Source organism: Kogia breviceps, chromosome 5, assembly GCF_026419965.1.
Source record: "Kogia breviceps isolate mKogBre1 chromosome 5, mKogBre1 haplotype 1, whole genome shotgun sequence".
Taxonomy (NCBI): domain Eukaryota; kingdom Metazoa; phylum Chordata; class Mammalia; order Artiodactyla; family Physeteridae; genus Kogia; species Kogia breviceps.
In genome coordinates, this window is record NC_081314.1 from 76307366 (window position 1) to 76334514 (window position 27149).

The window sequence follows — 27149 nt, forward strand, 5'->3', positions numbered from 1 at the left end:
AATACAAAGGATCATGAGAGATTACTACATGCAACTATATGCCAATAAAATGGACAACATGGAAGAAATGGACAAATTCTTAGAAAAGCACAACCTTCCGATACTGAATCAGGAAGAAATAGAAAATATAAACAGACCAATCACAGGCACTGAAATTGAAACTGTGATTAAAAATCTTCCAACAAACAAAAGTCCAGGACCAGATGGCTTCACAGGCAAATTCTATCAAACATTTAGAGAAGAACTAACATCTATCCTTCTCAAACTCTTCCAAAATATAGCAGAGGGAGGAACACTCCCAAACTCATTCTATGAGGCCACCATCACTCTGATACCAAAACCAGACAAAAGATATCACAAAGAAAGAAAACTGCAGGCCAATAACACTGATGAACATAGATGCAAAAATCCTCAACAAAATACCAGCAAACAGAATCCAACAGCACACTAAAAGGATCATACACCATGATCAAGTGGGGTTTATCCCAGGAATGCAAGGATTCTTCAATATATGCAAATCAATAAATGTGATAAACCATAATAACAAACTGAAGGATAAAAAATGTATGATCATCTCAATAGATGCACAAAAAGCTTTTGACAAAATTCAGCACCCATTTATGATAAAAACCCTCCAGAAAGTAGGCATAGAGGGAACTTACCTCAACACAATAAAGGCCATATATGACAAACCCACAGCCAACATCACTCTCAATGGTGAAAAACTGAAACCATTTCCTCTAAGATCAGGAACAAGACAAGGTTTTCCACTCTCACCACTATTATTCAACATAGTTTTGGAAGTTTTAGCCACAGCAATCAGAGAAGAAAAAGAAATAAAAGGAATCCAAATCAGAAAAGAAGTAAAACTGTTACTGTTTGCAAATGACATGATACTATACATAGAGAATCCTAAAGATGCTACCACAAAATTACCAGAGCTAATCAATGAATTTGGTAAAGTAGCAGGATATAAAATTAATGCACAGAAATCTCTTGTACTCCTATACACTAATGATGAAAAATCTGAAAGAGAAATTAAGGAAACACTCTCATTTACCATTGCAACAAAAAGAATAAAATACCTAGGAATAAACCTACCTAAGGAGACAAAAGACCTGTATGCAGAAAACGATAAGACACTGATGAAAGAAATTAAAGATGATACAAACAGATGGAGAGATATATCATGTTCTTGGATTGAAAGAATCAACATTGTGAAAATGACTATACTACCCAAAGCAATCTACAGATTCAATACAATCCCTACCAAACTACCAATGGCATTTTTCACAGAACTAGAACAAAAAATTTCACAATTTGTATGGAAACACAAAAGACCCTGAATAGCCAAATCAATCTTTTTGTGTGTGTGTGGTACGTGGGCCTCTCACTGTCGTGGCCTCTCCCATTGTGGAGCACAGGCTCCGACGGGCAGGCTCAGCAGCCGTGGCTTACAGGCCCAGCCGCTCCGCGGCATGTGGGATCTTCCTGGACCAGGGCACAAATCCGTGTCCCCTGCATCGGCAGGCGGGCTCTCAACCACTGTGCCACCAGGGAAGCCCCCAAAGCAATCTTGAGAAAGAAAAACCGAGCTGGGGGAATCAGGCTCCCTGACTTCAGACTATACTACAAAGCTACAGTAATCAAGACAGTATGGTACTGGCACAAAAACAGAAATATAGATCAATGGAACAGGATAGAGAGCCCAGAGATAAGCCCACGCACATATGGTCAACTTATCTGTGATAAAGGAGGCAAGAATACACCATGGAGAAAAGACAGCCTCTTCAATAAGTGGTGCTCGGAAAACTAGACAGCTACGTGTAGAAGAATGAAATTAAAACACTCCCTAACACCACACACAAAAATAAACTCAGAATGGATTAAAGACCTAAATATAAGGCCAGACACTATCAAACTGTTAGAGGAAAACATAGGCAGAACACTCTATGACATAAATCACAGCAAGATCCTTTTTGACCCACCTCCTAGAGAAATGGAAATAAAAACAAAAATAAACAAATGAGACCTAATGAAACTTAAAAGCTTTTGCACAGCAAAGGAAACCATAAAGAAGACGAAAAGACAACCCTCAGAATGGGAGAAAATATTTGCCAATAAGGCAACTGACAAAGGATTAATCTCTCAAATTTACAAGCAGCTCATGCAGGTCAATACCGGAAAAACAAATAACCCAATCCAAAAGTGGGCAGAAGACACAGACATTTCTCCACAGAAGATATACAGATTGCCAACAAACATATGAAAGGATGCTCAAAATCACTAATCATTAGAGAATTGCAAATCAAAACTACAGTGAGGTATCACCTCACACTGGTCAGAATGTCCATCCTCAAAAAATCTACAAACAATAAATGCTGAAGACGGTGTGGAGAAAAGGGAACCCTCTTGCCTGTTGGTGGGAATGTAAATTGATACAGCCACTATGGAGAACAGTATGGAGGTTCCTTAAAAAACTAAAAATAGAACTACCATACCACCCAGCAATCCCACTACAGGGCATATACACTGAGAAAACCATAATTCAAAAAAAGTCATGTACCACAATGTCCATTGCAGCCCTATTTACAATACCCAGGACATGGAAGCAACCTAAGTGTCCATCGACAGACGAATGGATAAAGAAGATGTGGCACATATATACAATGGAATATTACTCAGCCATAAAAAGAAACGAAATTGAGCTATTTGTAGTGAGGTGGGTGGACCTAGAGACTGTCACACAGAGTGTAGTAAGTCAGAAAGAGAAAAACAAATACCGTATGCTAACACATATATATGGAATCTAAAAAAAAAAAAAGGTTCTGATGAACTTAGGGGCAGGACAGGAATAAAATTTCAGACGTAGAGAATGGACTTGAGGACATGGGGATGCGGAAGGGTAAGCTAGGACGAAGTGAGAGAGTGGTATGGACATATATACACTATCAAATGTAAAATGTAGCTAGTGGGAAGCAGCCGCATAGCATAGGGAGATCAGCTTGGTGCTTTGTGACCACCTAGAGGGGTGGGAGGGAGACGCAAGAATGAGGAGATATGGGGATATAAGTATACGTATAGCTGCTTCATTTTGTTATACAGCAGAGAGTAACACACCACTGTAAAACAATTATATTCCAATAAAAATGTTTTTAAAAAAAGGTGGACGCGCGAGAAGCAGGACCTTTGGGGTTGGAGGAGCAGGGCACTGCTGTTTTCCTTCATAAGCCTTTTGTTACAATCTGGTTCTCCTTCTAAAAACTGTGTACCTGCACTATATTTCAAAAATCATTTTAAATGTATTTAAAAACAAATAGGATGTTTTCCAGTACACCATAAAGGATGCTGAATGCTGTCAATAATTTGGAAACCGTAATCTTGTTATCATCCCCTTACAAAACCAGCGGTGTGAAATGCATCCCAGGAGCCGCCCTCAGCAGCTCCCCGGAGGCGGAGGCGGAGAAACAGGACCCCGCGCAGGTCTGGGGCCCCGGAGGCGAGGAGGCGTGGGATGCACCCGACTCGGGTGAGGCGGCGGCTGCTTAGTGGGCACTCACTCGCGGGGCCGGGCATTTTTTCTCTTCACGGAAGTCCCAAGGCAGTGGTTTAAATGGGAAGCAGGCTGCCGGGGTTAGGCCGCTTCTCTGAGGGAGAAGTAGCCAGCAGGAGGTCGGGATTCACTTCTGACGGTGCCAACAGTGGCCTCCTTCGCTGTCTCAGCTCCACCCGCGCCAGGACGGTCGTGGAGGAGCCCAGTGGAGGGTGAAGAGGGGGTGAGCGCCCCTGACCTACGACAGGGACTAAGCCCTCTTGCAATCACAGCTGCAGGACCCCGAGGACCAGGAAGAGAAGAGCCTGGCCCTCTGCCGCCAATATCGACTGCCCGTGGAAATTTTCCAGTGGAATTGGGAGGGTATGCTGAGTTCTCTAGGCGACAGATTAACTGAGACACTGGAAGTTAACGCTGTGTTCAATGAAGTGTCCAGTCCAGAAGCAGCGGTACTGGATGCCTGGTACCTTGCTTGGCTTTCAGAGTCGGGTAAGGAAACAGCAAATCATATGTGCTCTAAGTCACTTGATTTAGCACTGTTCTCTGAACTCTAAGACTGTCTCTCTCATGTGATGATGACCTTTAGAATAATGTAAACTTCTTGAAGAGATGTTAGTCACCATTACACCAAATCTTGGGTGCATTCAAGATAGAGCCTCCTCTGTCAAAACATCGACTTGAATGTCAGGAAAAAAACAACGAAAAGTGGAAGAGAGTAGAGCAATGCCCTCATAGTTGGAAGCTGTGGAGGGGGATGATCAAGAAGGGATGGCAAAAGAAGTGGAGAGAATCTTGGAAATGTTGCAAAATTAGTCTTGAAACACTAAGACATTGCTCTTCTTTTTCTTAATGATTGATACAGAATTCTTTTTCTGTCACTGGAAAATATTCATATATCATATTTAAACATTTTCAGTACTGGAAGGAAACTGCAAAAATTTTAAACGTTAAATGCTGTGATCTCTTCTTGTTACAGCAAAGACTGGGTTCTTCATAAAAGGGGAATTTTACCTTAAATGGATAGTAAAATCCAAACAGAGAGAAGTGTATATTATATAATGAAACATATTTTTTAAATATATCTGAAATTTCTCTTGATATTGTCTTTTTGAGAGTTTATGAAGATGTCAGTCTTCTGTAGGAAAAAAATTCACTGGCATATTCATAAAAGATTTTTTTAAAAAAAGAAATCTGTCCTTTCATTTTACAGATGAGGAAACTGTGATCAGAAAGGGAAATGACTTAACAAGGATCACGTTGAATCAGACATAGGAACTGGAGCCCAGCCATGCTCCTTGGCCCAGTGCCTCTCCTTACTCTGGAGGAGCTCATACCCAATTGTAACAGATGTGAGTGTGGCATCAGATGATGGCTCATAAATCTCTTCATCATACTGAAGTACTGGGGGAGATAAGGGGATTGGTTCTTCACGATCTAAACAGGGTTTTAAGAAAATCTTAGGGATAGAGCTCTCCCTAAATCACACAGACTTCTTTCCTTGGGAGATTAAAATGGGTGAAATCCTTTTTTTTTTTTTGAGTAGCTTATGAAGGGGGTGGGTAATCACTTTAATCACTTATTGGAGTGTTGTCAAGGCAATTCAATCCTCTGAAGTCCCTTCCATCTGTGGGTCTGATTCTTTGGTAACCAACTGGCTTGCAGGTCATATGTGGCCAGGAATTATAGGGAGGAAGGAAACGAATCCCTCTTCAATGTGTACTTTGAGTCACGTAGTGTTATGCATTTCATATACGTTATTTAATCTTCACAACAAGCTTTCCAGATAGGTATTATTCTCAGTCTACCCCAGGAGTTCACAAAGGTTAGGTAACAAGCTCCAAGCCATGCAGGTAATAGGCAGCACGATTACAACTATTATACCATCTCTCATCTCCAGGTGAGTGGGCAGGAGAGGATGATTACACAGTTGGTTCCCCAGCTTCTCCCTAATGTAGGTAACCCCCTTGCACTGCTCAGTGGGTCTTCAGGGCAAGTAACTCCCGTTATTCTCCTGGTCTGACTAACAGCTAGAGATGAAGCTGCAGTGGAGGCCCAGGGTGGGAACACTCCTGCTAGGAGGAAGGCATTTGGGTTGGCATCTCTTCTCAAAGGCTCCAGAGTTCCAGAGCTTTGCATAACAGGCAGATTCTCATTGAACAATGAGGCCAAACTTTGCTGCCAAAATTGTCAGTTCAAAGGTTCACTCTGGAATTCCATTTTGAGACCAGCTTGGCCAACGATAACAACTGGTTTGTGAAGGAAGAGGCAGGGACGATGGGATCTAGAGAGATGGTTAACATCTGGAGTTCAAGTAGTTTGTGCTGCTCAAAGTCAGCCGGATCATTTGATATTCTTGAGTAAATGGCCATTTGCATTAGGATCCAACCAATTTCTGGTGCCCCAGGGACATAAGCCAACCTCCCGTTGGGCGCGGTGATGAGCTAAAGACAAACTCCAGGGATGTCATCCTATCCCCAGGCCTTCTGCCTTTCCAAAGATGAGCCCTCCTCCTGCCCTGCTGTTACTAATCAAATTAAACATGTTCCCCAAGTTGGTCCTGTATCCATGACTGTACATTTCTGCTTCTTGAAAAGTTGTGGCTGCAGGGCTGTAAAACTCACCAATCAGCTGTGGCCCACCCAAGGCATGTCAGTCAGCTTCCTACTCTGTATCTTGCAATAGCTACCAGTCAGCCACAGAATTAAGCACCAACTCCCAGGTTCCTTTCCAGCCTCTTCACCCACCCCCTATACCCATTCTGGCCACATCAGAGTCCTCTTTCCTTAGCTAGATTCCCCCCTTCCCTGCTTTCAATCCTCTGTGTGGTTTCATCTGTTGGAATGTTCTCCCAACCTCCCCTCTGTCCCCAGTTAAAAGTTTCATCTTCCCTCAAAGTACAGCTTCAGTGATTAAGATCACAAAGCAAAAGTGACTTTAGCAAACTCCATTAAAAGACATCCAGGGTCCAAAGCAGTTGGATAAATAGGGTGGCTTTAGGTTCACTTCTAGTTCAGATATCATGCAGGGGATTGGAATCTGTGCGGAGACCTGTGGAACAATCTGCTTCCCTGAGGCACCCCCTCTTTCAAGTGCTGGGACTTGCACTACCCCTCAGGAGCAACTGGGCAGCTGCAGCTGAGTCACACAGGCTGCCAGGGGCCAGCCAGGAGCAGAGCTGTGTTTCTTGGCATTTCTCCCAGGTCCCCTGGTGGCCAACTTCTGTGGCTGAGCTGGGATTCAGACGTAGCTCTGTGCTCCATGGTGAGATACTTCAGTTCATTCAATCAGGTTTTATTCATTGCAGCGTTCCTCCCACCTTAGCTCCAAAATAATCCTGAGAGGGGATTTTGGTGCCTGAATCGAGCCCCTCCCACCATACCTCTTACCCTTTGCATGCTTTCAGTTACCTTCTGAAGCAGACAGTTCCCTTCATCTGCAGATCCTAGCCCAGCACACACTGGGCCAGTCTGGAGCAAGTCCTGGTACCTAGAGTACTTTGCTTTGCTACCCTTGCAATACCAGTGACCTTGCAAACACTTGGTTGATCAAACAGTCCTCTCTCAACTTCCAGCAGAAAACTCAAGTGGGTGACTGGAGGGCAGGAGCCAGGTCCCATCAGAACCTGTGGTTGTGTCCGAAAGCCCCCAAACGCGGGCCCACCTCTCTCTAGGCTTAGACAGGTCTTACACAGTGGGGCTTTACTAAGATCCAAACATATTAGCTTTTTGTTAGATGAACTCGTTTGTAGCAGATATTCAGAGTAGGGTTGAATCCAAAGGGAAAGGGGAAAGAGAGGCCAAACTATTTTAGACTATATTTCAAAGCAAGATTGGTTTGTGAACTTTGAATTTTCAGAACAAACTCTGGGTGTGTCCAGGTCTGTCCACAGGGCCCAAGGTCTTAGCTCCATTCTGAGCCACGGTGCAGATCAGCCAAGCTCTGTGACAGCTCCTGGTTCCTCACTTTCACAGGCGGCCTTGCCAGAAGCTTAAATTCCTGCCATGGCTGTCTCTGCAGGTTGATCCCTGCTCAGTTCCTGACAAAACCTTGACCTTGGGCTATGAGCTACTACTGAGTTGGCTCCAGAAAGTGTTACTTATCAGAGGTCAAGTCCACTGGCTTCATAGACCACCTGTGCACCCGGGGTCTGAATATCTCCATGTTGTCTTTGTTCCCTCCAAGGTTTACGTCTTCAGGATCCCACTGTGGAGAAAAGACACAAGAGGTACCTTGGTGGAATAGGCCCTTCCCATCTCTTACAATTTCCCCAACAACAGCTCCAATCCTGGTTCTCATGGCCCAGGCACAGACAAGAACACACAGGTAAGGACAAGTTAACCAGGCCTGTGTTTCTAGAACCTAACAGGGCAAGTATAACTTTAAATCAAGGAATTAATGGACAGCCACCCTGAACAGACCAGCCCTACTTCCCCTCCTACTCTCTGTTCCCCCCTCTTCACCAAGTCCTTCTCTAGTAAGACTCAGTCATGTTCCCTTTATCCTGAGAATTCCCACCTCCCTGCCTAACTCATTCCTGGAAAAGACCAGGCAAACTCAACCCATTCTATATGGCCCAGGTAAGTTCCTCCTCTTCCAGGAAGCCTATCCTGACACCCATTGAGCCCTCCCCAGCTTCTCTATAATGCTTGTACCACTGGTTTGCAGCTGAGCATGGGCAGCCCTGCCCTGGGTGTCCACCTTGTCCTCTCAGGTAGATGACAGAGCTTCATAGGAGCAGGGCACTGGTCTGCCCTTGCCCCCCACGTGGTGTTTCCTCTAAACTTGAGGTCAGCAGATTTGTCAAAAACAAACATTTAAAACCTAATCCAGAGTGGTGGTCGCTGACAGTGAATATTTCATCACTCTGACTCAGACAAGTATGGGAAATTGACATGCACAGGGGTTAAAAAAAAAAAGGTTAAAAGAAAAAGAAAATAGGTGAGCACACAAGCACTGATGAAGGTGTTTGCAAAATCCTCCTATTGTTCTAAAACGACAGATAAAAGAGAGAGCTTGGGGCTTCCCTGGTGGCGCAGTGGTTGAGAATCCGCCTGCCGATGCAGGGGACACGGGTTCGTGCCCCGGTCTGGGAAGATCCCACATGCCGCGGAGCGGCTGGGCCCGTGAGCCATGGCCGCTGAGCCTGCGCGTCCGGAGCCTGTGCTTCGCAACGGGAGAGGCCACAACAGTGAGAGGCCCGCGTACCACAAAAAAAAAAAAAAAAAAAAAAAAAAAAAGAGAGAGAGCTTGCTTTCTCTTCTCTGGCTCTTGATTTCTCCATGTGTAAATTGGGAAGCTGAATCAGCAACTAGATAATACCATCTCTCATTTCTGAGTTTCTGTGACTGGTGATTCTGAGTCATAAGGTTGCATTTGACAGCAGCAAAAGACCCAGGAAACAACAAACAAAGGCCACATAGGATGTGTCAGCCCGGGCCAGACAATATTTGGGCAAGAAAATAGAGCCAGGCATGGACATGCACTCCAAGAAAAGTGTTCCACCAGCTACTCAAACCTGAGCAGAATCAAACAGTCCAGTCCTTAGAGGGTCAGGACAAGGTCCTCAAGTCTCACTGAGGCACTGAAAGATAATGCCCACACCCCACTAGTTATGAAACACAAATTATAGCTTTGCTTCCAACAGAAAGAGAGTCCTGTTCAATTACTGATTTACTGCTCATAACTGAACTGAGTTCTACTACTTGGTCATGAAAAACAGCATCATGTTAAAAAGACCACCTCATCCCCAGTAACCCTGCAGGCCAGGGACTGAGCTGATTTCGTTGGTGCAGCTCAGCCCCTTGTACGTGTCTGGGGCTGTGTCAGGCACATGTGTGCTAATTTCTCATCCACCTGTGGCTGTGGACTTGGGGGGACACCTGTAAGCAAATTCCTTCCAGACGTTATCAGAGATCCCAAGTAAAAGAGCTCCCCGGCCCCTCAGCCTCCGAGACCCAGCTGCCTAGTAGTGGAAGTGGGGGCCTGTTCCATTCTCTGAGAGTGGACAGTGTGCTTTTGGATGAATTCTGTTTTCAAGTGGAGACCCACATTCTAGGTCTCAGTTCTGGACCAGTCTCACCAGGAGGGCCCAGGTTGCTCATAAAAAGACAGAGGCTGGGGACCCACCCTAGACCCTATCTGTGGGCTGGGACCTAAGGCTTGGCATTTGAACAAGCTCCTAGGGTGGTTCTTAGCCACCCTGATGTGTCAGAACCACTGCTCCAGCTCCTAAAATGTCTTCTTAAGAGTTATCCTTGCTACTCCTGACCAGTTCCGCTACTGGCAAACAGCCCACCACTCTGGTCAGGTGCACTCTTTAAAGTGGGTTAAGCCTTCGAAAACAATTTAAGTCTCTTCCTTCTGAATTCCCAGAATAATCTGTTTTAAAATGTCATTTTAAGTAATAAAAACATCACTGGAATCCAGGCATTCAGAGAATTTGAGCAAAAGATAATCTCTTATCTGAAAAAAAAACCGTGGGAGGTGACAGGCACAGGTGGCTGTCATGAATCATGTGCTTTTTTTTTTTTTTTTGCGGTACGCGGGCCTCTCACTGTTGTGGCCTCTCCCGCTGCGGAGCACAGGCTCCGGACGCGCGGGCTCAGCGGCCATAGCTCACGGGCCTAGACGCTCCGCGGCATGTGGGATCTTCGCGGACCGGGGCACGAACCTGTGTCCCCTGCATCGTAAGGCGGACTCTCAACCACTGCGCCACCAGGGAAGCCCTCATGTGCTTATTTGTCATTTGGAGGCGAGGAGGGCATAGAGACAGCAGCCAGCTGCCCAAGTTCTCACAAAGACAACATAGGGGAATGTTGATCTCAACTCCTGCAGCCACTCCCGGCACCACTACCATTAGTGACCTGCTGGGCTTCCTCTTGTTCAAAAACTCTTGTCCCAAGCACGTTTCTTCTTTGGGTTATGTAACTTCTCTGAGCCCCTACTAGAAGGTTTGGACAAAGCAGAAAGAACTCTGAAATGAAGAGCCTGGAAAACACCCTCGACTTTCAGACTCTCCTCTCATTTTCAAACTCTTTTTTTTCCTAGAGGAATTTGGCACGGGCCCAGCCATCCAAGGGGGGCTCACAAAAACAGGAACTGAAATCAAGCCACAGGAAGTCCCTTGTGGAATAGAGAGCACGATTGTCCATACCTGCTCCGAGTTTAGGGCTTCCCAATACTTCTGCTGCAGAATAAAAAGAGAGATTTAAAAAAAGTGTTGACTAGATTTTGCCACCATCACAGAACAGAGATCAGCGCCAGCCCCTGTCTGCTCAGTGAGCCAGGAGGCAGGCCCTCCACTGGTCTGGAGGCAAGGGAACAACTGACTTCAGCAAGCAAAAAGGCAGCAGCTGCTAGTGGCTACAACTTAATTAAATGGTCAGTAGGATAATTGTGATAATTATGAAGGGCTACAGGTCCTTGAAAAAATTATCATCTATGCAGTTTTAAAAATTACTATTATTAGAAATTATTATTAGGCATAATCATAATAATAAAGATTCCATTTATTAACCACACGGCTGAGATGAGTCAACTCAAACCCATAAAACTAAGAAAGAGAGATGCAAATAAAATTCTCATCTTGAAACTATGGGGTATTTGCTACCAGCCAAGATTCATATTTAATCAGCCTTTACTGCACGGCTGGTTCCACCCCAAGCCTCAAGTATGTCTGGCTCAGGTCCTTGAAGGGTAGTGTCGCCGTCTGCTCTCATTCGTCCAGCACCTCCTGTAGTGCCCAGGACACGTGTGTGTGTGTGTGTGTGTGTGTGTGTGTGTATATGTGTATTCATAAGCTATAAATCTGCAAATATCTGTTATACTGATCTGTATATGTCTGTTACACTGAACTGCTGCCAATCTGCACAGTACACAGGATTTGGCTTTATTGTCACATTGAAACAAAGCCCCTACTGTTCAATTCTATTAAAATTTCCATTTTGAACAACTTCTGTTTGTTTGCTTTTGTTTGGTTTTTCTGAGCTCCTTGAGGGCTGCAGTTTGACTCAACTTTGAGTCTTCAGGACTGGCAGGGCTGGCGGAATGCACTCAGCAAGTCTGTTACGTGAATCTGTATGTGCGTGCGTGTGTGCAGCTGTGTACCTGTTAAGATTATAAAAACTTTATTGAACACCTCTATTTGTCTGCTGATAACTGTTCTAGCCCAGAGATGGGGCTCTGCTCTGGGGCCTGCACAAGTCCCATTCTGGGTCAGAGCTGGAGGTAGGGGTGGAGTCAGGCAGAGAGGTCTGACCCAGGCTGTGCTGACAGACAGAGCTGTGCCCCAAGCTCAGTGGAAGGGCAGCAGACTGGAGGTGGAGGGCAGAGGTCCCACCTTGAAACTGAGGAGGGCAGGGAAGGGGCACCAAAGCTGGGTCCTTGGTCGGTGCCCCCCACAAGAGTTCCCTGCCCCCTGCTGGGTAGGATGGGGTGGCTGCTGCAGGAGGGAGGGCAGGATATGGGGATGTGAGTGGCAGAAATGAAGCTTGACAGTTGTCTCCCCAGTTTCTTCCTCTTCCCTCCCTCTCCCACCCACCCCTTCCAGGTCACGTGCTACCATCCGGGTACCTATGAACTCCTTCCCCCGTTCCACAGGAGGACAGAATGCACCTAGAAAACCGGAGTCACCACTGACTTCAGCTGTACGATGCCTTTTTCTTTTGAACAACTTTTTAATTATAAGATTTTCAGTCATACACAAAAGCAAAAGAATAGTCTAATGAACACCCGTGGACATATCCTCTTTCATTTGCTCTAGCTCCCCCAATTTTTTATTTGCTGAAGTATTTTAAAGTAAATAATTTCATCTGTAAACACTTCAGTATGTATCTCATAGATAAGGACTTAAAAAATCCTAAGCACAATGCCATTAATACCTAACAAAACTGTGATAATTCCATAGCATTCATCTTTTAATGACATCCTGCTGGGGAGAACATAAACTAAAAAAAAGATTAAATGGAGAACACACAAAATTACTAAAAATGATGTTTCCACACACATTGCAAAAGATGGAAATGTTGATGACAACACCGGTGGAAAAATTTACATAACTTCTGCAAATGTAATAGAAATAAAAAAAGAGATGAAAGAAAATATGCTAAGAATAAGAACATTAATGGAAAAACTGGTGAAATCCAAATAAAGTCTGTACTTTAGTTAATAGTAATGTACTAATGTTAATTTCTCTGTGTTGAGAAATGCAGCATGGTGGTGCAAGATGTTAACGTTAGAGGGAATTGGGTGAAGGTATACAGGAACTCTCTGTCCTACCTTTGCAACTTTTCTGTAAATCTAAAATTATTCCAAAAGAAAAAGTGTATTTAAAGACAAGCAAACAAATAAAGCCGTTTAAGAGTCCTCCAACTGAATTTGCAAAGAAACCTTGAAACCTCCTTTCCAAAATCTTCAGCATCACAAGCAAAATCTAAAATTGCAGAAGAGTACCCTCTAGTGGAAGTAGTAGCCAGGATTTCTTTTTTAAGTTACTTTCTAAACCAAAGATAACGTGCCTAAGGAATACAATTAACCCAAATCTTTGTAACTGAGGTCTCTCTCCACCCCCGACAAAGAAGTAAAAATAAAGAAACATTTTTGTAGTCTTTTCCCTGTTTCAAGAGAAAAATTTGTTCATTTTTGCATAGAAATTTTTTCAAAACCCAAACTAAAGATTGCCCAGAATTCTATCCCTAAAAGAGGGCCTCTATGAACAGTTATTGAATAGCCCTCTGAAATACACACACACACACACACACACACACACACACACACACACACACCAAATTATGCAAATGGCTTTTCTCTCTTAAAATATAGTGAGCATTTCCACATATCCTTGAATTGTCTTTAGGACCACAATTCCATCATCTCCGTGAACCACAGCATGTAGGGTTTCAATTCACCTCATTTCTAAAAGCACACTTTTTCGTGCTTCTGAAACCAAGAAGCAACCTATAGGCCCTGTCCACAGGGCATGTGGTAAGTTCTCCTTTGTTCCTGAAGACTCTGAGGTGTGTCTCAGCCACTGAGGAAACAGGGTCACTTTCTAAGACTGGGAGTTGGATGGGCCCTCAGAGACCATTTGTTCAACTCCCTCCTCTTACATCTGGGGAGAAGTGACTTCCCTAAGATGGGCGAGGTGAAATGGTGTTGGACTCAGGACCCATTATAAAGGTTTTTTGTTTTTTCTGATCATAAAGTTTGAGATTGGCCAGATACACGCCAGCTACAGTTCCATGTTAGATTTCATCAAGTAGATTTCCTTTTTGATTTTCCTAGTACCTTACAGGCTTTTAAACCTTAACACAGTCCGCTTCAAAAATCTCATCCTTTCAATTTCTTTAGTAGTTAATAATTAAGCAGTTCTATAGCACTTACTCTGGGTCAAGCACGGTTTCACCTCCCATACTTTCTTTCCTCCTCTCTACCAGCCCAAACTCCCCACTCAGCTTTTCCTTCCTGGGCTGTCGTGAGGAAAATGGGATATGAGGAAAAATGGATCACAGGCCATGGAGTGCTGTATGCAAGGCCCATGGTGAACTGGATCAGTGAGAGAGAAGTTCTGACCCACACTGAGCTGGTTTCCCTTATAAAGATGACAGTTTCACTGCAGGGACATCCCAAGGTTGGGATGAAGGTGAAGCCGAGATGAAGCCCTATGTATTACAACAGTGGGCAGCAAGGGTTGGGAGTGAGCACCTCTGAGCTCCACTCACAAGGAGATGCAAATACTGTATTTAGGCCAAACTCCAAGACCACCAGTGGGAAAGGCCTTGGCAACCTTGGCTCCTGTTCCTGATTTTTTAAAAATGATTTTTTCCCATTAAAACAGGAGATATGATTGACATAGAACATTGTATGTTCCCGATTTTTTTGGAAGAAATTTTGCTATTCATATGCTGCTCAGAACTGAAGAAGTGGCCCAGGGAAGGGTGGGAAATGGCCATGATCAAGTTGGATTCAGGAGCAGGGCTGCTGCAGATAACACAGGATACGCCGTGAAATATGAATTTCAGATAACAAATAATGTTTTAGTATAGGTGTGTTTATCTGAAATTCAAATTCACTGGCCTCTTGTATTTTTTGCCTGTTAAATCTAGCAACCCTATTCAAGAACACAGGGAAGGCTTCCCAGAGGAAGCAGGATTTAGTCAGGGCCTTGAAGGGCAGGAGAAGACAGATGAGCAAAGGAACCCAGAGAAGGGAAAGCTGGCTGGATGTGCAGAGGAAAACCTTGAGAGTTAGCCCAGAACCAGACAATGAACTGTCCTAGAGATCGGGCTAAGGGGTCTGGACATAAACTGTAAGCAGTAAGGAGCCACAGAGGGCCTTAGAGCAGGAAGGCCATGGGACTGATTGAGTGTTGAGAAGATCTTGGGTAGGACAGCACTGAAAGGAGGAGGGATGGAGGCAGGAGCTCAGTTAGGAGCTCTTCCCTGGATTTCAGGCAGCGTGATGGGAAATCTTCCAGAGACTGCGGAGGCCAGAAGAGGTTTTATGAGTGGCACCCAGGCAGACACAGCGGCCCATTTTGCTGGTGGTTGACCCTGCTGTTTTCCTGATGGAAGCCTTTCCACTTCTAAGAATTGACTCAGGGTAATTAACCTCCACCTAACTCCCCCAGTACATTTTCTCACTTAAGGTCTCTTGCTAAATGGGACCTGAAAGATGGCCCAGTTCAAAGCTCAGCATCTGCGGGAACAGTGCTCTGTCAGAGCCTCGCCAGCTCCTTGAGCTCATTATCTCCACTTACCGAGCAAGTCCAGAGAAATGAACGGCATCGCCTGGTTCAAAGGCTCTCAGGGCCAGAGTAGGTGTCCGAGCCCACTTGCAGCCCATTGTCCACTGCACTGCATCTAGCACCATCGGCAGGCTTGCAGGGCCCCTGCAGCATTTGGTCCTCAGAATCACTCCGTAATGTAAGTAGGGCAGGTCTCCTGATTCCCATTTACAGAGGGAGAAACTAAAACCCAAGAAGTCCAGGGCAGAACCAAGGCCGCCTGGCAGGTCAGCAAGAGCCTGGACAAGCCAGTGTCCACCCGACCCCTAGTCAGTCCTCTCTCTCGGGCTCAGCCCCATTGCCCTGGGGGGCCCAGTACAGTCTTTCCTTACCCCTAGGGGAACTAGCTGACTGTCCACACATTTCCAGATGCACCATCTCTCACTGCTGCAGAGCACATAGGGGCACACAGATCTGTGCAGGGCAGATACCATGCCCTGAACTTAATTTCTGGTTTTGTGGACCTATTAGAAATTTCTGGCCTCTTTCTTCATACTTATATGTATTTACTTCTAAAATTTGCACATTTAGAGTCAGTGTGTGTGTGTGTGTGTGTGTGTGTGTGTGTGTGTGTGTGTGTATTCTTTTTACTAACTAATTAATTGTTATTTCCTTGAAGGAACGATTTGGCTTTAAGAATGACAAACATCCAAGGGACTCTGTCCTGGTCTGCTGGTGCTGGAAGCAGGGTCTGGAGAGGGAACAAGCAGTCCTGGTTGTCAAGAGCCTTAGGCACAGAATTAGCAGGACACAGGGGCCTGGGACGAGAGCCTCTTCAGACAGCAATCCGGTGTCTGGTGTTTGGCTCTGTACACACACACACACACACACACACACACACACACACACACACACACACACACACACACACACTGAGCCAGCTCCAGGTACAGTCATTCTCAATATGCAGACTTTCTTCTGTTGACAGAAACAGCCTCCTTGCAGAATTCCTACAAAGCTTCAATGGCATTGCTAGGAAGCACAGAAGGAAAAAAATGACTAAACACAAAGCTGGACTCAATCTTTTCTTGCATCCCAGAGGCTAGGAGGGAAAAAAAAAAACCTTTAAAAGGCACAGGAGCAGTCTCAACACTGAGGAAATGTCAACCCTGTGCTCATAAAACAAGTGCTGGCTGCCCGGGCAAGTGAGCAGGCCGCTCCGGAAAGCCCTGCTCCCGCTGGGCGCTGGGCCCTGGGCCCTCACCCACAGACCATGAGCCAGTGACCCTTCCTCCACACGTGTTCAGAACGCCCCCTGACGGCTATGCCAGGAGCCAGGCTGCCTGGTGTCGAGTGGCTGAGTGAGTGCGTGCACAATCTCCGTGGAGCGTGCCCTGTCTTGTGGAGACGTCCAGAAATCCGCACAGCCCACGCAAGTGGCCTGTCTACAGAGTCATGGGTCACATTCAGGCTCCATTGCCATTTGTCTGGTGCCCTGAGCAGCCCATCCGGTGGACTCTTGAGAAAAGGTGAAAATGACCCAGTTCTCCCTCCACGCAAGCTCCCATGCCTTATCTGTCTCTGCTTCACCTCTTTTCAGGGGTGCTCTGCATCACTGGAATTCCTTGTAAATCCCAATGTTTTATCCTGTCTATTAGACAGGACCCTGCCTGAGAACACAGGTAGCGCATAGGTGAGTGGAAAGAGTCCTGTGGAGAGAGTTTTCTCATCTGTAAAATGGGAATGATAGATAAGAAACTCGGCCCTGGGTAGTTCCTGCCGAGGCGGTGGGGTGTGGTGGGTAACAACAGGGTTTCAGAGCCAGACAGAGCTGGGTTCAAATCCCCAGATCTGCCGATTATAACGATGACAGTGATGATTGGTGATAATGTTTTCTTGGGCAGGTTACTTAAACTCACTGAATCCCAGGCTCCTCTTCTGGGAAACAAGAACATTTAAAGGTACTTGCCTCAGGGCTGTTAGGAGGACTATACCAAACAGTGCTTGTAAAGTACAGAACACACCACGCCTGCCTCATGACACACACGCAGTCACTGTGAGCAATGAATTTAAAAACGCGTAGTGAGCTCCGTGCTGTGGATACAGTGTATGTCGTGTTGAGGGACCTCTCTTCTCTCCACCTCCCCCAGCACAGCAGGAAGTAGGTCTTCAAACCTGTGGGTATGTGCCCCAAGGACATGGACACAAAAGCTCCCTCTGAGAGTTAAGTCACAAAGTCGTAAAGGACCACAGAGGTGACAAACACAACACCTTAGCGACAAAGAGTGCCTCCCAGGCCTCCAGAGTGGGAGCGCACAAGCGTTCACTTACGGACCCCGTGGGTCAAGCAGAAGCCCAGCTGGCTGGCAAAAGACACAGACGACTGTAGCCAGAGAGTACAGACAGATGCCCTGGGTGTCTCAGCCCAGTGTTAGGAAATATCTGAATTGTGCAATCCATCTTGGGAGTAAGAGGAGTCACAAACCAGAAGAGGTGATGACCTGGGGCCTGGCTTCAGTCCCTTGGGGGTGTGGTCTGGAGGAACAAGGTCATGATCAGACTGTGACCAATCTACCAAGTACCTCCCACCGCGTGTGGTGGGGCAGGCCAGCCCCCCTGCCCTCATGCATTTTTCTTTCAAATCCCTCCCCCCCCCAAGAACATGTTTGCTGAATTAGTGACCCAAACAGGTGGGTGAAATGCAGTGTCACACTCGTCGGCTAAAAGACACTCTCTTGCTCCCCTTCAGCCATCAAGGAGCCAGAACTTTTAAGGAATATTGCTCTGAAAAACTGGGGAGCCCACCCAATCCCACCACCCTCAGGCAGCTGATGGTTGACAGGCTTGTGGCTTAACTTTACTTTTCTCCTTTACATCTTCCAGAATTTCTACAATAAACATGTATTACTTTTAAGCAGAGAATATATAGATTACCAGAAGGCCGGGTGGGCCACAAGCCTGACAAGCTACACTGTCCCCTGCTCACATTTCCTCAGTGTCTGTTTTTAGTGAGATTCTAAGTAACTTCTGATAGGGACTCAGCGCTTTGTCACGTGTAGCGTATGGGCGTTTTGGGGAATGAAGTAGGAGGCTGTGCTGGGGGTTCTGGAGGGGGTGGGTGGGGTAGACGGGGGCACCTGGGCTTCTAAAAATATACCCTTTGTTTAACAAGGGCAAAAGCATTCATCTCCATTTGCCTCATGTATGAGCGCGACCCTGTGCCCTTGGAATTTAAAAGGAAAGAGCGAATAGAGGAGAGGGAGAAAAAGGACTGCAAAACACAGAAACGGCCCCAAACAGCCACAGAGACAAGTTTCTGAATTTTTCAAGGTCACTGTCCAATCCTTAGCTCAGTTGAGGGTTCCCACAGAGCGAGCTTGCTTCCCGCCCTCCCCAAGCCCCCTCCCCGCATCTCACCAACTCAACTGTCCCTTCCCCTCACTGAACACACTCTCCCTCTCTCCCCTTAGCCTTAGACTCTGCCCGGACTGCTGGCTCCGGGCTGCCAAGCCACGGTCCTTGCGTTGTCCAACACATTCTGAGACCAGATCCAAGAAATAAACAGCACCAAATGAAGGACTCGGGGATACACGGACCCCAAATGGTCCTTGGTCTGGAGCAGAATTTCTCCCTCAAAACCCACCTCTCAATGACCAGCTGTGTGTGTTCCAGGATCAAGAGATAAAGATGAGGGCAGTCCAGGCCCCTAGACCTAAAAGCCTGTGCACAGCCTGGCCAGGGAGACAGTTCCCTGCAGCCATCAGGCTACACGGCAAACAACAGCAGGGGTGGAAGAGAGGTGTATGCTCTGGACACCCAAGGGAAGGAGGCTTTAATCTCTGGTGTGTACGTGGAGGGGAGGGGAGTTCACACAGCAGGTGGCATCTGGGTAGCATTCTGACACACGGCAGTTGGGCCAGAGGAAATCCCAGGAAGGCCCAGAGCCCTGGGGATGAGGGAAGAGTCCACGGCCAAGGAGGACATGTAGGTGAGGGCAGGGGAGGGGCACGAGGCTGGGGCAGGTGTGCAAGGCCTGAACCCCACACTAAGGGATCTGGACTCTACCCCGCAGATCAGGGGCTCTAAGGCTTTCGGATTTCAGGGTCCACTACGAGTTGAACGAATCTGGGGGACTGACTCAGGACAGATGATTGATTACTTTGCCAAATAAGGCCATTAAGACCAACACCAAACCCTCAACACCAACTTAGCATTTCCTGTTATCGTCAATTCATAAAAGGGGCATTTAAATATCAAAAGAGTGGGAGACCCCAACAAACCCAGAATGAAGGGTGGCCCCTCCCCCTGCTGGTACCACCTGTCCACTCTGCTGTCCTTGTTCTCACTTGCCACAGACAAAGGGAAACTTCCTCCTGACCAGGGCTGGGAGCCACAGCTGTGGGGCTGAGAGTGACCGTAGACCTGAGAGATAGACCCATTTCCGGTACCCAAAATGTGATGTGTTTTGTTCAAAGATCCAAAACTTCAAAATGAGGCAAAGCTTATGAAAGTGCCAGGCACGATGCCCACTGAGAGCCCCTGTGTATGACCCTGACAGCACCACAGGGAGCAGCCTGGTGCTCCTTGGCGGGGAAGAAAGCCTTCCATGGTCAAATGGGTTTGGGAAACACAAAGACTCTTTAAAAAGTTTGTTAGTCAGCATTTATTTCTGTAAGACTTGAATGTGCCCTGTGATTCAGCGTGCAGTGTTTCCGTGACTCATTTGACTGTGGAAAGTCCTCCTCAGCGCGGACGGCGCGGGAAAGTTCTCGGGCAGATGCTTATTCACTAGTGAGCGGGCATGAGGCTGGCATGGGCTGAGGAGAACAGAGCAGTGCAGGCACCACAGAGGCACCGGCAAGCACGGGTGAAGGAGGACCCGTGCACCTGCCGGCGGACACAGCACCTACCTCGAGGTCAGAGTTGATGGAGGAGACCTGGGAGGAGCTACTGGAGGACACGCGTGCCCGGATGACCTGAACCGGAGGGTAGGAGGGGGGGTCCTGCAGGGACGTGGCTCCCGTGCTTGTCTGTCCATCTCCAGGCAGCCTGGTGGTACTGCAGCTCGCCTGCAAGGTGTGCGGGGAAGGGCAGGCAGGAGACTTGGTTGGCATCTTTGTTTTTTGCACTGTCAGAGCATCCACGTGCTTCAGCATTCAAAAGGCACGAAAGGACGCAGCCGCCTCCACCCTCCTCCTGCGGCCACCCAGCTCCTCCTCAGAGGGAGCCGGCCCTCCTTTGTGTGTCCTTCCCAATAGTCTGTGCACACACGAGCAAATGCATGTACATATTTCCCCCATTTCCACTAACGGTAGTACACTCTATACTCTCTTATGCATCTTGCTTTATTTCACTTAATAACATGCCTTAGAAATAGTTTTATAGCAGATTTTTTTTTTGGTAGCATTGTACAGATGTTCACAATCTATTTAAACCAACCCCCTGCTGATGGACGTTTAGGATATTCCCAGTCTCTTGCTTTTACAATCAATCCTGGCTGCAGTAAGTTATATTGTACATTAAAAATTTCAGGATATAAAGGATAAATTCTTAGAAGTGGAATTGCTGGATCAAAGGGTATGAGCACTTGTAATTTGGATAGCTCTGGCCAAAAGTGTGCTCCATAGAGGTTTAACCAACGCACCCGCCGGCAGCCTATGAGAGTTGGGAAGGGTTAAGGGAGGAAGAAACTTGTGAGATTACCTGTCTATCTGTCTGTCTGTCCATCTATCTCAGAAGAGAGCTTCCTCCCACAGGCCTCACAGGGGTTCCCCCAGAGATCCTCAAGGCTCTGGGCTGGGCTCTCAGAGCCGGGCAGCCATCCCACTGACACAGCACAGGGGGAATAACCTACCTTCTGGACCGTGTCTTCCACCAACTAACCATATGACCTCGGCAAGAAACTTATCCTGCTGAGTCTCAGTTTCCTAATCTATAGAAGGGGCTGGTAACCCCTGCCTTGCTTCCTTTGAACTGGTGTCACAGGCCTCAAGTTTACTAAACGTCCTGGACACATGAGAAGAACAGCTGCTTGTACTGGTCCCCAAATCATGCAGGGATCCAGCCCTGGATGGGTCAAGGGCACAGTTCCCTGTGAGAGTCGGCTGGAAGGGAGGAAAGTCCACAAAGGAGACAAAGACAGCTTTCTGGGTGGGAGAGGGGGGAGGCGGGGCAGCAGAGGCCTCCCAGGCCACAACAAAGGAAAGAATCTATAAATTCCTCAGGTCTGACCACACCTGAGTCAACAGATAAAATGGAGTTTTCAAATGCTGCAAGCTGTTGACTCCTAGGACCCCACGCCCTCGGCCTCCTAGGCTCAGCCTGACCCCAGCTGCATCTCCTGGAAAATCTCTCCTTGACCAGTGCTCAGGAGGGGACGTTGGCAAGAATGAGCGCCACTCTGGTTCTTTTGCCCACTTCCTGATGGTAGTTCAAACAGGACGTGTATCAAGGCACACGGCAACCGGGTACCAATATCACAACATGCCCATCGGGACATTCTCATGAAAAAAAGAAAATAATTTGCTAATGCAGCAGGCATGAAATGGTGGCATGAAATGGCAGCATAAAAAGCATGTCCTCTCTATAAAAGCTCAGGTGCCAGAGTCAGACAGGATTAGTCTGAAACCTATTTCTGTGATTTTCTAACTATGGTATCTTGGGCAAGTGAGTTAACCCTCCCTGTGCCTCATTTTAAAAGAATAATAAAATGATTAACTGTTAATAAATGACAATAGAAACAATAATAGTATCTACCTCAGGTTGTTATAAGAATCTGCGTTGCTAATAATTGTAAAAAGCATTTATTAAGCGCTTACTTGGTATCAGCCATCATGCCAAGTAAGAAGCAGCATAGCATTTTGGTCAAAGGCACAGACTTGGCAGAGACAGGTCTGAATCCTGGTTCTACCACCAACAAACCGTGTGACCTTGAGCAAGCTGCTTAACCTCTCTGGGCCCCATTTTCCTTCTCTGGAAAATGAGCATAATACCTCAAGGGTTGGCTGTTGGATTAAATGAGTTATTTATGTAAAGCTCTTAGACCAGTACTCCAAGCACCGTGACCAGTACGTACAATAAGCATCATGGAAGTGTTGGCTGTTATTATTTACTCAGAGCCTGGCAAGTAGTTAGCCCTCAGTAAACAGACCACCAGGCCAATGATGACCCTAGAGCCCAGTGAGGCGGCTTCTGCCCAGGCTAGAGGGCGGGGCTCCTGGCTCCCTGCTGGGAGCTGTTTTGGAGGCAACTCTCGCCCTCTGGTGGACACAGAAGGAAGAGGCCGAGTGGAAGTACTCGCTCAAAAATGTGCTGGCCGGCCTCAGTGGAGGAGAACGGAAGAGGAGCACAGTCTTCTCTCAAGGAGTCTGCTCTCCAGCGGGCATCCACTCAAGATTCAGGTACTGGAAGGGTTCAAGTGAGTGCAACTTCTTCTGCACTTATTTTTCACAAGTTCCACGATTTAAAAATTTCTAGTGCAAAGCTCTGGCCAGATGCTTCCAGGGCCAGGGCTCCCTGTGCTTTCCCCAGGGTTTCCCATCACCCACCCTCTGGACAGAAGAAGAGCTTAATGGCCGAAGTGGGCTCTTAATCATGAAAAAGTGCTCCAAACCTCCCAGAACTTCACTTATGTCACATATAGGTTATTTACACCCACTTTCCAACGAACAAAGAGTAAAACCTCTCTCTCAGGCCCAAAGTCTGAGCATCAGCACGTCCCAGGGGCAGCTCAGCGGGGCGGCTATCACTGCACTCTGCGTTCCAAACACACCTGTACGGAGAGCCTGTGACCTGACGCACCAGGGTTTTGGCAAACAAGACAAGGAGACAAAGTTTATATCCCAGCAGGAAACAGAGAACAAACAAAAGTAAAAGATCGCGATAAGCGCTTTGCAGAGCATTTCAAAGGGTAATAAAATAAACGGCAGAGGGGTGGAAGCAACTTTTGAATGAGTGGTGGGGGAAGGAGAAGGTGACATTTTTACTGAAATCGGAAAGACAAGAAAGAAGCATCCATGCAAAAAATCAGGAGGAAGAGCATGTAGGCAGAGGAACGGAGAGAAATTCTGTGCAGCCAGAGAGAAGTGAAGAGGGGAGAATAGGAGGCAGTGAGGGAGGGGGAAAGTGTGGGGCTGTGTCAGGAGATTAGATTTTATTCTGTGTGAAATGGGAAGCCAGAGGAGTGTTTTAAACCAAAGAGGAAGATGTCATTTACATTTGTAAGAGACCCTTCTGGTTACCGGTTGTAAATGGAGGGGGTGGGATAGCAGTGAGAGGAATAGCAAGTGACAAGAATAGCAGTGAGAGGAAAACCATTTAGGAGGCTCCTGGATCTACTTGTTTTTTTCTTTCTTTATTGAAGTATAGTTGATTTACAATATTGTGTTAGTTTCAGGTGTACAGCAAAGTGATTCATTTCTACATATTTATATGAATATACCTATATTCTTTTTTTCCAATTCTTTTCTATTACAGCTTATTACAAGATATTGAATATAGTTCCCTGTGCTATACAGTAAAACCCTGTCATTTACCTATTTTATATATGGTTGTGTGCATCTGTTAATCTCATACTTCCGATTTATCCCTCCCCCTACCCTTCCACTTTGGTAACCATAAGTTTGTCTTCTACGTCTGTGAGTCTGTTTCTGTTTTGTAAATAAGTTCATTTGTAATTTTGGGGGGCAATATTTTTTAGATTCCACATATAAGTGATATCATATGATATTTGTCTTTCTCTGTCTCACTCACTTCCCTCAGTATGATAATCTCTGGGTTGGACCTACTTTAAAAGAAGTATTTGCAAGACTCACAAATGGGTGACTCACAAATGGGTGACTCACAAATGGGCATGGGCGTATAGTGAGGGAAAGAGAGGAATCTGAGTTTGACCCACTGCACGGACAGTGATGTCGCTTACTGGCATGAGGAAGATGGGGAGAGGAGCCGGTCTGGACATGGAAATCCAGAATTCTGTGTTGGACACGGCACGTGTGAGATGCTACATGGTGACGATGAAGAGGGAGGATGAAGAGGTAGTGGGGCAGCCAAGACTGGAACTGAAAGAGAGGAAAAGAATGGAGACACAGGCCAGGGAAATCAGCCAGAGCTGGCAGGTAGGGCTATGGGACTGGAAGAGTGTACCCAGAGAAGGGAGCCCTCCTGAGGCGGAGCTGGGGTACTGCAACCTTGAAGTCTGCTCACCAGGAGGAGCCCGCAGAGGTGAGGGTGACGGAAAAACCAGGACAGGGAGGGGCCCAGAAATCAGAAGCAGCAGGCGGCCAAATGAGTTGAACCTCAAATGGACAGAAATGACTCCGGGATTTAGCAACTGGGAGGTCGCTGTAGCCTCGACAGGAACGACTTAGTGGGGTGTGGGACATGCAGTGGGCTTCTTGTCGCCTATTTCCCTCCAACCCGCTTCCTCCTGGAGCCCCGCCCACCCCGTGCAGAACCCTGGGAGTCATCTGGAGCACACGGTCCTCCTCACCACCACGTCCTCACTGCCACCACTGCTCTACCTGCTGACTCCGCTGCAGCTCTGCTTCTCCATCGGCTGCAGCCTTGGTTCAGGCCACACCATGTCTTTCCTGGACTTACACTGACCCCTTTGCTTCTAGTCTCCACTCCCTAGTCTGCCCCCCAACACTGCCTGAGTGACGGCTCTAAAATGAACGTCTGACCCTGAGTCTCTAGTCCTGAAGCCTCCTGGACTCCGATGATAGTCAGCTTCCGCAGTGTGAAGATCTCACCCTTACCTCGCCTCCACCCTTTCATCTCCGAGCTAGCTTCATCTGACTGCCACCGCTCGCCCCCCACCAAGGCCTCTGAGAGTTCCTTCCCTCTTTTTACAGGCTTTCCTACCTCATTCTGCCCCTCCTGCAGCTAAAGTGTCACTTCCTCCAGGAAGCCTTCCAGGACTACCTCCCACCCTTCTGGACACCCGGCTGTGGCCCACAGCCACTTACCTGCTGCACAGGCTCAATGGTCAGCTCCAGGTAGCGGCTGATGGCTGCCATCCTCTTGAGGGGCTTGCAGTACGGTAGCGTGGTGAGAGGCACCCAGTCCAAATTCTTTCAAGAGGGGATGAGGAGACAGAAAGGGGGATTCTTAAAGTCAGGAGACCTTTTCTAAAAACAGGATCTCAGTTTCTTCAAAAGAACCCCTACAGTATTTTTTTTCTGTTCTTTTATGGCACATCTCACTTTCTACTTCCTATAAGATGTATCTTATCTGTCTCTTTGAGGTCACAGTAGGTGGGTGGGTCCCAAACTTTGCTGCACTGTGGAATCACCTGGGCTTCTTAAAAAAACAAACAACTGAAGTTTAGCTCTCATCCCCCACCCCACCCCACACCAGACATTCTGATTTAATTGATATGGATGTGACTTGCAGAGTTTAAAAGCCCCCCAGATAATTCTAAAGTATGGCAAAGTTTGGGAATCACTGGAGTAGGTGCTAAATAAATGCTTTTGTAAAGCAGTGGTTCTTGAACTTTACTGTGTACCAGAAGCACCCAGAGGACTTACAAAAACACCCCTGAGTTTTGGATTTGGTAGAGGTGGGTGGAGCCCTAGAATTTGCATTTCTAACAAGCTTCCAGGCAGTGCTGGTCTAGGGACCACACTTTGAGAACCACTGATGGAAAGACTGCTGAAGAGATTACAAAGGCTCCACTTCCTCTCTTCAAAATACTAAACACACGGGGCTCTCTTTAAATACCTTAGCTCCCCATTGGGATATAATTTTGTAACAGTTTCTAGAATGGAATGAAAATAACTTCCCACTAGAGCCTTCTTGGGAACTTGGATCTTTGGTCTAAGCATCTGTATCTCCCCTTTTACCTTGGTCATACCCACACTATCTTCTACTTCATTAACTCAGTCAGATTACACTGTTAAACCTAGAAAATTCGGAGAAGGGGACCCGGTTCACTCACATGGAGCTTCATTTCTACTCTGAAAGAAATGAAGGTAGTGAGGAGCCCAGGTAGTAGGCGAGATTTTTTTTCCTCAAAAAATGATCTTAGGGCTTCCCTGGTGGCACAGTGGTTGAGAGTCCGCCTGCCGATGCAGGGGACGCGGGTTCGTGCTCCGGTCCGCGAGGATCCCACATGCCGCGGAGCGGCTGGGCCCATGAGCCATGGCCGCTGAGCCTGCGCGTCCGGAGCCTGTGCTCCGCAACGGGAGAGGCCACAACAGTGAGAGGCCCGCACCGCAAAAAAAAAAAAAAAAAAAAAGATCTTAGAAAAGGGGGAGCTGCTTTAAGTTCAACTCTTTACAAGCTCTCTTATTATGAGGCACTTTCTCAATTATTTGCAACCAAGGACTTTTGACAAAGAAAAATTGCCTCAGCATCGTTCTGCTTACTTAGAGGGGTCACCTGATTAAATCAGCAAAAGACAGAGACAGACACATTTACTGGTATGACATAATTGTAAAGGGTGGATGTTATTTGTAAACAGCACTTTTAAAAATCAGCTTTTTAGTAATACCAACTTAAAAAAAAAGCTGTGTTAGTGGTGGCGATGCTGTGGATGTCAGATGCATGCAAAAGTGGGAACTTAAGTTTTTATGAAATGAAGTCAAAAAGCACATTACTTCTAAACTAACGTATTAATTTATATAGTATGTGAACTTAAATATATATATGTAAATTACCAAATAGCATAATAGCAAACTTTAAAATATATATATTTTGTACTTGGGAAAACAGAGGATCCTATTTATTCAGGGCACTCAGCATTGCATGTAACAGTCGTTTTTTAAAGTGACCAACTGGCCAAGCTCATGGGGACCCCCAGGATTCCCATTCCCGGCCCTGGTGAGGCTCGCTGCCTCTGCTCATGCTGTGCACAAACACCGGGGGGCCCCG

At 46.7% G+C, this 27149-nt stretch overlaps 1 protein-coding gene across 5 annotated transcripts in view; it reads right to left on the bottom strand.

Annotated features, from left to right (window-relative positions):
• Positions 1–5289: 5289 nt before the first annotated feature.
• The window catches only part of TMEM44 (transmembrane protein 44), a 36360-nt gene continuing 14500 nt past the window's right edge, over positions 5290–27149 (bottom strand). For 2 of the 5 annotated variants that reach the window (XM_067034253.1, XM_059063853.2), the window contains exons 8-11: positions 25244–25348; positions 20186–20344; positions 10707–10739; positions 5290–7756 (exon numbers count right to left, since the gene is read on the bottom strand). In XM_067034253.1, the coding sequence (XP_066890354.1) occupies positions 7646–7756; positions 10707–10739; positions 20186–20344; positions 25244–25348 (408 nt within the window). In that variant the 3' untranslated portion in view covers positions 5290–7645. Of the gene's footprint in view, positions 7757–10706; positions 10740–19923; positions 20093–20185; positions 20345–25243; positions 25349–27149 lie in introns of those variants that run through there. The other 3 variants (XM_067034254.1, XM_067034256.1, XM_067034255.1) reach the window with 3 other exon arrangements.